The following is a 13,412-nucleotide window of genomic DNA, read 5'->3' as shown; positions in this document are numbered from 1 at the left end:
TGCTGCCCGCTGGCTTACTCCCCACGGCTTGCTCAGCTTCCTTATAGAACCCAGGACCACTAGCCCAGGGATAGCACCACCCATAATGGGCTCAGTCCAATCACTAAATAAAAATGCCCTCAGGCTTGCCTACAGTCTGATATTCTAGAGGCAAATTTTCATTAATGTTCCCTCCTCTCTAATGTCTTGTGTCATGCTGTCTTACAACTAGCCAGCACAGAAGATAAGAAAAGAGAGACAAATTATAGATCAGGTGCGAACAACAGAAAAAAAATCAAGTAATAAGGTAAGATCTTTGATTTAGATATGTAAGTAGAACTGAATTTACCAGTGTGTGTTCATATAGCAGAAGCCTGTGACCAAATTACAAGTATCAAGTGTATTGCACCAATTTGCTCGTGTTATTCAAAATCACAAAAATACCAAGACTGGTGAAAATAGCAGAAAGCTCATAGTAGGTGCCATTCATCAAATGAGTACTTAAGATTACTTAAAATACAAGAAAATGGAACTACTGTCAATTTTTAGCAACCTATATAGGAAGCAAAACTTGGTAGGGGCTGCAGCAGTTTGAATGTCCTCCCTCCACTGAAAAAACTTAGGGTAGAAATTTGGTTGTCATTCAAGCAGTACAGTGTTAATCAGTGGGACCTTTAGGGAGTGGTCAGATTATGAGGTCTCTGACCTTAGTAATGGATCAGTGTCCTTGTTGCATGAATTGCCTTAGTTTCACCAACAGTGAGTGACTACTTTTTACAATTTAGTGAATTGATTTTTATTGTGATATTTTTTGCACACATGTATCATTGTGCTTTTGTTATATTCAACCCTCTGCTATTGTTAATTTTTTCCTTCCCAATAGTCCTTCAACTTTCAAGTCACATATATAAAACAAAGAAAGAAATTCTCAAGAAAATAATCTGGATTATACGTACTTAGGAGAATAGAAGCCATATATCCACACTAAAGCTATAAATGAGCACTTTTGCCAGACTTATTCATCATTATCCTAAGCATGGACCCTCTCCACTTGCTAGCACTTCTTGGATGTCACAGCATACAGAACAATAAGCAAAATACTTTTCTTTTGTTTATAATTTACTCAGTTTGTAGTATTCTGTTGTAGCAAGAGCAAAACAAGATTAAGACAACAGTTTTCAAAAACTTTATAATTCTAAAGGTTTATATATGACAGGCTCGATAATGAGCTGTGAAGTTGGATGGAAACTTTTCTAACCTCTAATAAAAACTGATTTTAATCATCTATGATAGAACACAGCTGTATCCTTCTAATTTCTGTTTTAAATTTTTCTCCTCATTTTAATGTCAAATTTTCATTTTTCAAGGAAATGGTAATTGCAAGCCATGGTATCCTATTTTTATTTTTTGAGAATTTCATACATGAGTACCGTATTTACACCATTTCCATTTTTCCTCCTTATCCAACTCCTCCTTTGTTTCCCCCAGTTGTTCTTAGATCCATGACCTCTTTTCCTAGAATTCTAATTTATGCATATAATATAATGTGCATATCTAAATACAGTCTGCAGTGTCTATTTAGTGTTCCTCTTATGTCCATATGTGTAGTGCTGACCACATGGGAATGGATAAGCTACCAGGGGGCTCATTTGGGGGGGAAGACTGATTCTTATTTCTTATAGAAATGACTGTTCTCAGTACTGGGAGTGTGGCTCAGCTGTCGAGTACATGTTTAGCATGCATGCCTAAGGTCTTCAGTTCAGCCTCAAGCGCTTAAAAAGAAAGCAAAGAAAAGGAAATAATATGTCCAGATGATGGTTATTTTAAGAGGAGACAGATGAGGATGGAGCCACAATATTTAAGAAAGCAAGCATGGTCAACTCAGGAAACTAGTTAGTACGTATTAGCATACTTTTCTAAATTTTGTGATGACTATGGAATTTATTAACTCTTTTAATTTGTAAGTCATTTGATTATCAACTCTATTGTATAAGTTCTAAATGACTTTAAGTATTTGTTTATTAAACTTTTTGTTCAAAATTTCTTTTGGTTTTTCTTTTTAAAAAACACTCCTCAGTTTCCACAAAAGCTAGCTCCTGTCATCTGTGGCTGGAACCATTGTTGTCTTAGTGTTTCTCTGAATCATCAGAGGAAATGAACATGATTTGCAGATCATAATCAAGTATTCTAGGTGCATCCGGTATGAGCCATCTGAATGCATTCATCCCTTTATTCCTCCTTTCATGAATCTTTCATTTCATCTACTCAGCAAAGATATCTTGAGCACTCAGTGCAGGCTAGAAACTGCTCTGGTATCAGAGACTACATTAACAAATGAGATGGATTCCTACTTTATATGTGTATATAATCAAGTGTGTACCCACCCTGTGTGCACATGTGCACAGAGGTCAGCACTTGACATTATTGCTCTTTATCTTATATTTTGAGACAGGGACTCTCACGGAACCAGAAGTTGACGATTCAGATTGAATGACTGGTCAGAAAGCCCCCAGTATCTATCTCTGGCTCCCCAGTGTTGGGATTACAGGCATGTTTGGGGACTCTAATTCATATCCTCATGTTAGCATGACAAGCATTTGGCCAACTGAGCCATCCTCCCCAGTCCCCAGACTTTCATTTTTTGTGCTTATGTAATTACAGCATGACAAAAAAAAAAGAAGGAAAGAAATTCACAAGAAAAATAATCATGGATTGTACGTACTCAGGAGAATAGAAGGTATATATCCACGCTAAAGCTGTGAATGAGCACTTATGCCAGATTTATTCGTCACCACCCCAAACTGAAAACACTCCTACTGATCACGAACAGGGGGACAGATAAATAAACCACAACACGCTGATGCTGTGAATACGACACAGCAAAATAGGAGTGGGTTACTTACACATGCAATACAGTGTGTTAAAAGGAACCAGACTATATGCTACCATTTATGGAACATCCTGGAAAAGATGGAGGTTTTCAGGAACTGAGGTAGAAGGAGGGGTACACTCCAAAGGGACCAGAGAGAATTTGAGGTGATAGAAATGATATTTATTTGGACTGTGTTGGTGGAGGTGATGTGGTGAGGGTGGGGAATTTTAAGGTTTATTAATGTGCCCCCCCAAGAACTTACTATATGTAACTTACATCCCAATAAACCTGAAAAAAGAAATCAAGTGGTTGGCAGGATGGTATTGACCAGTTTATTAGACTGAGTGGCCAAGGAAGGTGTCTTAGAGAAGACGACCACTGTGGAAAAGAAACCTTTTGGCTGTCCCTCCTTGCTTTTACTCAGAGGTGAAAAAGAAGAAAGCTTCTGTTTTCCATTTTATGCTGAAAGCATGTGTTTTAATTAAGAGAGAATTTATGCAACCCCACACACCAGGAAGATTTATAAGTGCAAGAATGCAAATTTGGTCTATTTTTAAAGAATGTTATTGACAGGCACAGTTCAAAAAAACCTCACCAGGGAGCCTTTCATGGGATGCTGCGTGTTTCATGATGAAGTTTGTGCTTTTTTTTGCCATCATGCATATTAAGTTGCCAGAAATGATACTTAATTAATCACATAAAAGCCTGACACTTGAAAAGATAATGTGTGAGAGACAAGATGAAGGTTTTTGTTGTCCACCTCTCTCTCCTTTTCTACCTCATTCCAGTTGAGAGAGAGCCTGGCTGGGAAGCCCACTTCCGCAGCACCTGGACTGTACCCATTCCCAAGCCTGGTGGCTGCAGCGCTGCTTCACCATGGCTGTGGCCTGACATGAGTTATACTTCCTTCCAGAGTGACAGCTTATCCCTCTGAAAACCAAACTATAGAGAACTTGGAACCGGCAGCCCACCGGTTCCTAACCTCCTCTAACCGAGGGACTTTTTTGGACGGATGCATTAGAAGAAACTAAATTGAATCTTCTTTTTGTGAGAAAGAGATCAATCTCCTCAGAGTCCAGGAAGCTAGGCATAGTAGCCAGAGACCCGTAGACGTGAACAGAGAGAAGAATCCTTTCTGTCTTGGATCACTCAGCACCGTCTTTTAGAACAGCCTGATTTTGAGCCTATAGCTCCCAATGCCAGGAGAAGGGAAATGGAATCAGACTGTAGTTTGATTGTTGCTAAAGAAAGTGTCAAGGTTTGCTAAAGAATTTGTGGCTTGCAGTGAAGAGAGTAAGGCTTTAATTTCACTTCCCTCCAAGTTTGTCCTGAAGGTTAAATCGCATCACGTGTTTCTTGTTTCTATGTTAAACAAGGGTTGGAACTTGAAAAATTCCTGATTTGACTGCTAGCTGCTTGTTAGACTATGTGCTTACCGCTCAAACATCAACCAGACTGTAGTTCCTCAACTCTTATAAGTAGAGTGGACCCTGGGTGTGAAGGGGAATATGAACTTTCTAGAGTTTTCCAGTGCTGAGAAGGCACAGAGACAGGTAGATCTCTAGGGCTTGTTGGCCAAGCAACCTAGCCTACTTGGTGAATTCTAAGCTAGCGAGAGACTCTGTCTCAAAAACACGAACAAACAACAAAACAGGAAACATGGACAGTTCCTGAGGCTGACCATTGACTTCCACACGCACATGCATGCACACGCACATGCACACAATTCTCTCTCTCTCTCTCTCTCTCTCTCTCAAAACAAAACAAGCTACTAAACTCTGCCATTTTACAGGTAATTAAGCTAAGGCCAGAAAGTTAGTTAAGCAACTTGATCCAACTCCCCTACATGGATTGCAGTAGCAGATAAATGTCTAAAACACAGGCCTGTTGGTGCCCACCCAAGCCTACGCATGGGGATGAGGAATGGAACTGTATACTTGTGAAAGAAAGAAGCATGTTGAAGAGTGGACTCAACAAGATGGGACCACGCATGAGTACCTTAGTGTGTGTGTGAAAGCAGCAAGGGCAAATGGAGAGAGAAGACAGGGACCAAAATCGAAGGGGTTGAAATGTGAACCTGAAATTGGTCAGCTGTGGTAATCCTAGGATTCCCTTTACTCAGGCGACCTTGAAATCTCCTTTTTGGGATGGTGGCATAAAGTTTTCTAGGAACATGTTCTTTCCTTAGTAACAAAGACTCAACCTCACCCGTGGAGAGAGAGGGCTGCAGAAGGGCGGTTGGCATGAGCACTGGCATCGCTGCCAACCTATGGTGGGCAGGCACAGATGATTGCTGCTGTGAGTCCCACTCACAAGTTGGAAACCTTGTTTCAGAAGCTTCAGGTGGGGGCCTAGGTTTCTGTAGGGTTTTGAAAACCCCCTTTCAGTACAATGACTATCTGCCCTGGTCCAAGCTATCATATATGGAGGCTCAGCTGGAAACCGCCAATATTTACTAAATACAGGCACGCATAACTAATGCATTTCAGACTTGAACATATGCCTGAAAGAAATAAAGTATTAGGCCAACTGAAAGATATAAAGTCCCACCTCTAAATAAGAAGCCATCTTGCAACTGATAGCTGTTGAGAGAGGGAAAATCAGTTGTCTTCAATAGAGTGGCACTTGGTATATCAACCAGACCCCAGAGCAGGACACATGCTCAGGAGCAGTTGACCAATACAAAATGAACCCCATGTTTGTTTATTTGTGTGTTTTTTTGTTGTTGGTTTGTTCTTCTTTTTTAAAGAGAAGAATATGAAGTTGGGTAGGTGGGGAGGTATTAGGATCTGGGAGGAGTTGGGGAAGGGCAAATATTATGATCAAAATATATTGTATGAAATTTTTGAGAAAAAAAAAGAAAGAAAACCACCAGGCAGTGGTGGCGCATGCCTTTAATTCCAGTACTCGGGAGTCAGAGACAGGCAGAACTCTGTGAGTTCGAGGCTAGTCTGGTCTACAGAGCGAGTTCCAGGAAGGCTCCAAAGCCACAGGGAAACCCTGTCTCAAAAAACAAAAGCAAACAAACAAAACAAAAAAGAATAGAATACCCAGAAAAGGTTCTCGGCCCCAAATAAGAAATACATCAGTGTTCATCAGGATAACTGAGGTTGTTTCTTTTAGTGAGATCCTGCACACAATCAAAAAACTACTGCTAAATACATCAACACAGATGAATAGCAAAGAACTATGCCAAGCATAAGAAGTCAGATAAGTTGTATTCATTGTATGATTCCATCTGAATACAATAAATAATACTGGGTGAATGAAATCAAAGTAACAATTGCCTCTCTCGGGAATGGGCAAGGTACTGGAAACCTTTAATATCTCAACTGTGTAGTGGTTACACAGTTACATGGACATCATGTAAAATACTGAGCTGTTAACTTACTCTCCTGTGTACATAGATGACACATTGTAAAGTATAGAATTCATATTTACATTGCCAAATCCATAAGGCCGTTGTAAGAATCTTGTAGCTTTCAAACATAAGATCAATAGAAAAGTACAGTCTTGTGTTACCATCAAACTGGCAGGCCACTGAAGCCAGCGTGATGCAGCACCTGTAATTCTGGTGACCCATCAGCCTTTGCAAGGCCTAGCCAAACACAGAAAGTTAGCGAGGACACGCTGCAGCTGCGGTGGCATTCTACTCAGCTTTGCACAGAGCTTTCCCTGACTGCTGATGGCGAGTTCAGTTTGCTCTGCAACTCTAGGAAGAGGGTCCCTGCAGCTGCGGTTTTCCATTCCATGCCCTCCCTTTCCACTCTGTTCGCCTCCCCGAGGAGACAGTAAACACCATCTGGACCACTGCATTCACCAGCCCGGAAACCCAAATCTCTTCTTCCCATCAAGAAAATTATGCTCAGCCTGACGTGCCCTCCACCAGTGGGAACCAGCCATGGAGCTTCAGCCAGCTCCAAAGTTTGCTGGCCCTGAATGAACACAGAAAAGTATTTGTGGTCATTAGTACCTGGGGGCGGCGGGGGGGGGGGAGTGAAAAGGTAAGGTGCGAGGAAGATGAGGGTGAGTGGAGAATCCCTGTCTGGTCCACACAGTACCCTCATTTCTGAATCTTTCCTTTTAAGTCTCTGAGATATCATCTGTACTGAGCGGTGTACTTTAAGTAGCTTAGGATAAACACATGGCAACAGACACTGATAACACTATCTTTATTTGTCCATTACTTACCAAGGCCAGCTCACCTGAGTACGGTTTGTTCCTTTACAAAAAGAGACTCCAACACCACATGTATTAAGATGTAGGCCATTTTCTTCAGATTCTAAACTTTTAAGAAATGCACCTATGCTTTTTCCAGCCTACACTCTGGTCCTATGTATCCTTAACATATACCATATAGTTGAATTAACAGCCTGTAATTTCTGGTCTGCTGGACCTGTTTTTCTTACTTTAGCTATTTAGCATATGCTGTATCTGATAGTCTAATCATTTCTGTATTCAATCTTCAGAACATTAGATATGGTCAACAATGTATGTAAATACCCTGCAAATATTTCTTTCCTTGCTTGTTCAAACATGGGTTTCATTTTTTAACATGGTAGATGTTAATAAATGCATGAGAACGGTTTTAAGATTATGTCAATGCGAAATCACACACACACATATATATGTGTGTGCGTGATATATATATATATATATATATATATATATATATATATATATATATATATGTTCACAAAGATATATTTTTCCAGAATAAAAGTGGATCCAGCCCACTAGGCTCCAAAGACACTGAACATAGAAGGGCAATAATAAAACTATCAAAATTAGAAGTCAGCCTTGAACAACACTTGCTTAGCCAGACCAAAGGGAGCAATCATATTCAAATGCACTGAAGGACAACTTAGAAAAATCAACACACAATTGTTCTGTTCAGACACACCTAAAAATCAGCTGTAAGAAAAGTTAACACTGTCCCAGGAAGACAGAGTTCTGAGAAATGGAGCCTATTTTTGTTTCTCAAAGATTTCACAGAGGGGCAGTGGAAACTTCTCTGTTTTCTGCAAGGTTCTGAATTGCTTCTAAGACACATTAGCCTGAGATTGAAACTATGGAGTGTGATTGTTCTTTTCACGACTCAATTAATTTTTTAGGGAAGGAGAAGACAGGATAGACAGCAATTTTTCTTCAGAAAAAAAAATGTCCCTTGGTCTCAGGCTTAGAGATTTAATTCTCATTTGTTTCCTCCTGTCTCCGCCATTCACTCATTTTTCTTTTCTTAAACTAATATGCCACACTCCAGAAGTAATTTCCAGAACAAAACCATGCCTGGAAGGGAGTTTGAATTTGAGTAAAACTTCCCTTTCCTGAAGGCAGCTCTCCTGTGTGGTCCACCACCCCAAGAGAGGACATTAACTTCCAATCAGTACTTACCTGTCTGCGGACAGTGCCGTAAGGGTGAAGACAGACACCCCCACTGAGGTAAGCTGGATAAAGGGGATCAGTTTGCAGCCGATCCTGCCAAAGAGCCATCTGTCAGCCAGGTACTTGCTGGCATCCACAGGGGCGCATGTTACCAGCAGCAGCAGGTCTCCCAAAGCCAGGCTGGAGATGAACAGGTTTGGTACATTTCGCATGGACTTGACTGTACAGAAGATCTTGATCAGGGTGATGTTGCCAATGAGGCCTATCACGATGATAATCCCATAAACTGCAGGAATGATATAAATGATTCCCGGGTGGAACCAGTTGTCCATCTTGGGGGGATTCAGACTTTGATTGAAGGTGTTGTTGCAGTACAGGAAAGAGTCCACTTCCAAGTTCAGGTGGGAACAATTGTTCAGAGCCATCTCAAGACCTCTCTCTTAAAAAGTACCTTTAAGATGCTGCTTCTTAACTTCTGATTTTGCAGTCAGGTGATGAAGTTAAGATCTGTGCTAGGCTCTTGATCCCCTTTAATAAAAACACTCTGAATGCACACACGCTGGTATTCCAAAATCTAGCTTAGTACGTTGATGTTGGTTCTGCCCCAGCCTCCACACCACCAGTGAGCAGCACAGTGTAAATGCCCTAAGTTAGCAAGCAACAGAAACTCAGCCCAAAGAAAAGCTTAAGATTAAGCCCAATCTGTCCCAGCTTTTCCTACCTCCATTCTAGTCTGAGTCCCTCTGGCTGCAGTTTACTAAGAACTTTGGGATTGCTATTTTCACACAGCATTTCCCGTCTTTCCTGATATGTAGAACCTGAAGGTTTAAAGTGGGTAGAAAAAAACTGCACCAAGAAAGCCTCCAATCCTATAGGCAGGATGCTTTGCACGTCACTGGCTTCCCCAGCAAACGGCAGCTCTCCTGAGCTGGGGCTCTGAAGAGGAGCCAGGACCACGTATAGACAGCGAATGCCAGCCCCCTGCTGGACGCTTCAATCACTGCCCAGCTGCCGGCTTTCTCCAAATGAGAACCAGCCAGCAGATCGCAACTCCTGGGACTTAACAGAAAGATACCTTTCTTTGCCTTTTCATTTAAGCCAGCAGCACCTATGGTCGGTATTTAATAAATGCTGCTCTCTGCAGCCTGGAGCTATCTCTGATACTATCTCCATGTGTTCATATGTGACTCATGACACATAACACTCCCCATTTCTAATCTTTACTAATGTATTAGAATGGCACATCTGGATCTATGTGTGAGCTGTCCTACTTAGTCTCTTTGGAAGAGGGACTGTTACTGACAATTGCACGCACAGAGCTCACACCATAAACCTTCAGCCACAGACCAGGAAAAGCAGAAGCACAGTGCACACGGACTCTTTTCTGAATATTTCCCAGGTGCCCATGTTCCTTATCCATGGAGCCAGCCACATGCTTAGTACTCAAAGATCAATAGTCTGCTTTTTTTCTTCTAATCTAAAAATCATATGAACTAGCTTTTGGTGTGGCTTTCGCAATTTTTGGCAAGCTTTCAATTTCCTCTGAACTAAACAACAGTTGTGAATTCTCCCAAGAAATGGGGAGGGAAGACTGGTGAAAGAAATAAGTTAGGGTTGAATCAGTGCTGAGAAAGACTCTATTAAAAATGCGATCAGAATCAGGCTTGACCTTTAGCTAGCACTAATAAATACATTATAAGGCTATACCTTCAAGATTTCTGTGGAGCCGGCCCTTCCTGAAAGCCAGTTAATAACAGACAATGCTAGCGAAAGGCTCATTTTTCAGGACCTATAAGGAATAAAGAAATGAGTGCTTTCTACTATGTTGGGGCCCACCAAGAAAGCTCCCAAGTGTGTTGTCGTGGACACTTGCAGCTTTTGATATCCAGGTGACTGCTGTACCCTTTTTGTGATATGAAAGGCTCCTTGCAGGCAGAAGACTAAAGCTACATGCTTGTAGGTGGAAGGGTTTCTTAGTGGAGTGTAGCCTCACTGTTACTGACTTAATAACCATGAACCTAGTGGTGTCAATCAGCCGCTAGCAGTACCACTTACTGATGCAGGACACGAGCTCCAGTCCTGACTGACCCCTCTCTTTTATTACCTCGGCACATTGCTTCAGCAAGTTACTTACGCATCTTCAGGTTCAAGTTCTTTATCTGTGGAGCGGGGATAATTTGTGAAGGTCAATAAAACCCAATCCCTGGTAAGACTGTATAATATTAATTCCATTTGATTAATTTTAGCTACTTATCACTATTACCATAATTACCATTTGGGGACTGACGGGAAAAGATTTGCTCTGGAACAGCTCAGAAGACTGATTGATCTCAAATCAATAGACAGGAGTTCCACTCACACGAGGGAAACACAAACTCCTTTATTTACTTGAGGGAAATTTACTGCTTCCAGGCACTACTTCCTACACATGTAAGAGGCTGGACAGTGGTGCTGAGCCAGGCGGCCACTGCCTTTATACAATGGAAAAAAGAGCGACCACTTTTTCTCCAGAAAATGTGATGCTTGATGCTGAAGTTTCGCTAAGTGTGTGCTAGAGCTTTCTGAACAGAGAAAAGGCAGCATGTGATTAGTGGCACAAAGATAGGGGATGGCATTGAGCACGGGAACCACTAGAAGCCCCTTTTTAAAGGTCACTCAAATTAGAAGAGACAGCGCAAGGAAGGTGCAACATGAAACACAGCTGGAGGCAAGCTTGTGAGACAGTATTGAAGCCTATGTTGTTGCTATGACGTTCTGCCTACACTGTTTGGGTATACACAGAGGACTTGCGGGCATCGCTTCTTGTTATTTCTTCAGACGCCTCCAAGTGCTGAGTCTGTCTCACTTCTTAGATCCACTTAGGCTATTAGTGATTCTTCCCATCTAAGCAGTTGTGGGCATGTGTTGGTTTCTCAGAGCTGCTGTTAGCATCATGCCTTCCACGGCAGTATAGACTGTTCTAACAGTATTTTAAGAGTGAAGGTATATTGAGGCTTGATATCTACTACTTTTCTAGATGCAAAGATGTTGGAAAAGGTTAGCCAGGGAATTCTGAAGCCATTTCAACTAATTGTCTATAAGGACTCTGTCCATCTCTGGTGTCATGCCGTCTTCCAAGCAAGTCCTGAGCATCCTCAGACCTTTGTTTAGCTTGTTGTTTAGTGATAAGCACAAGATGCTTGTGACTTATGCAAATGACATGGAACAAATCTCAAGCAGAGTCCCTGTCCTTGAGGAATTCATTGTCTCAATAAGATTGGAATATGACAATGTCTTTTCTTTTGTGCTGAGGTAATGATGTTACTTGTGTTTCCGTTTCCATTGCAGTCAACAGAATCACATTTTCTACTCTTCCAGAAAAATTACTCTTCTGTGAACTTTAATAGAAGAGGGACAAAAACGTGATAAAATGGAGGAAGGTAGCTGGATTCTATGCAATTGAAGAGAAGAGAGAAAGTTTCTTCTCATGCTTATATGCCAGTATTCTGGTTTTCATCAGCTAAAATTCTTGAAAAGACAACAATATATACATATACACACAACTAAGGGGAGCTAGTTACAGTGTTGGTGTGTCCAGAGCAGAGTGGGAAGTGCAAAATAAAATAAAGAGTATCGAATCTGCTGGTGACAACTTTTCACTTAAGATTTCAGGTTGGAGATTAGCCTATAAGGTACAAGTCTTAAAAAAAATTAGGTGGGCCTGGAAGATGACTCAGTAGTTCAGAGTGTTATAGTACTCTTGCCAAGGACCTGACTTCAGTCCCCAGCACGCGCATCTCACAAACTCCAGCTCCAAGGGGACCCATGCATTTAGCCTCTGCAAGTACCTACACCAACATCTGTGTACCCACACACATACATCCAGATACATACCCACATATACATAATAAACAAAAATGTTAATCAGCAAGATTCTCAGGGGTGCATTGTTAAAATACAACTTCTGAGGCCCTATCCTATATGTGCTCATTTTAAATCTCCAATGCCAGAACCCAGCAATCATTGTTTTTCATTTAGGTCTGCAGGGGATTCCAGATCTTTGCAGTACTAGGGGTTAATGAGGAAAACAGTATAAGCTCTAGAGATCATGTCAACATGGCAGTACTTACTGTGTCCTTTGTACTGAGGGAGGAAGAAAGGGGACATATTTAAGAGTCTGCGAGGGGTGCATCCACCCACTGAGAAGGTGGGACTGACCTAATGGGAGCTCACCAAGGCCAGCTGGACTGGGACTGACGGAGCATGTGATCAAACCGGACTCTCTGAATGTGGCTGACAGTGGAGGCTGCCTGAGAAGCCAAGGACAATGGCACTGGACTTTGATTCTACTGCATGGACGGGCTTTGTGGGAGCCTAGTCTGTTTGGATGCTCACCTTCCTGAACCTGGGGGGAGTGGGGAGGACCTTGGACTTCCCATTGGGTAGGGAACCCTGACTGCTCTTTGGTCTGGAGAAGGAGGGGGAGGGGGAGTGGGGGAAGGGGAGAAAAGTGGGAGGAGGGGAGAAGGTTGAAATTTTTAATAAAAAAAAGGAAAAAAAGAGTTTATGTTGTTGCTATGGGTTCTTGCTACCCAAGAGTAAATCCTTAAGGCAGCAACACGGGCATGGCCTCAGCACTAGGGGCACGGCTCAGATGCTTGAGGCGTTTGCTCAGGTCTAGCAACCTGACTTCAATCCTTGAACCCCACAAGGTGGCAAGAGAGAACTTACTCCAGAGAGTTGTCCTTTGACCCCCATACTGTATGCTACATTAGTGTCTGTGCATGTTCACACACATACAAAATAGAAAATAAATAAATAAATAATACAATCTTAGAAATGCAGAATCCTAGGCACTACCCCCTCCCCCGATAAGCTGCACTCTTCACTCTAACAAGATGCATGGAGGCATCAGGAATATCTGGGGCCAATGGTTAAGAAATCAAAACAGAATGAGAAATGGGCACGAGGCTGGAGGCTTGCTCAAGTTCAGCATGGAACCAGCAGCTGAACCACCTTAAAATTCAACTAAGAACCACTGCAGCTCTGTGCTTCAGTGTGGTAATGCATGTCTGTAGCCCAAACACATGGGAGTCTGAGGCAGGAGAATTAAGAGTTCCAAATTGCAGAACACATGAGGGGTTCTTCATACCACTGATAATGGGTTGAGAATTTCCTTGAGATTCCTGATAACAAC

The 13,412-nt window shown here is 41.9% G+C and overlaps 1 protein-coding gene across 1 annotated transcript in view; it reads right to left on the bottom strand.

Moving 5' to 3' along the window:
* Nucleotides 1-9,046, bottom strand: part of Grpr (gastrin releasing peptide receptor) — a 41,657-nt gene extending 32,611 nt beyond the window's left edge. Inside the window, exon 1 of the mRNA XM_048440640.3 lies at nt 8,246-9,046. Coding sequence (XP_048296597.1) covers nt 8,246-8,661 — 416 coding nt within the window. The 5' untranslated portion in view covers nt 8,662-9,046. The remainder of the gene's footprint in view (nt 1-8,245) is intronic.
* Between the last annotated feature and the right edge of the window lie 4,366 nt (nt 9,047-13,412).

Source organism: Myodes glareolus, chromosome X, assembly GCF_982192425.1.
Source record: "Myodes glareolus chromosome X, mMyoGla1.1, whole genome shotgun sequence".
NCBI lineage: Eukaryota > Metazoa > Chordata > Mammalia > Rodentia > Cricetidae > Myodes > Myodes glareolus.
This window is presented reverse-complemented; position numbering and strand designations above follow the sequence as displayed.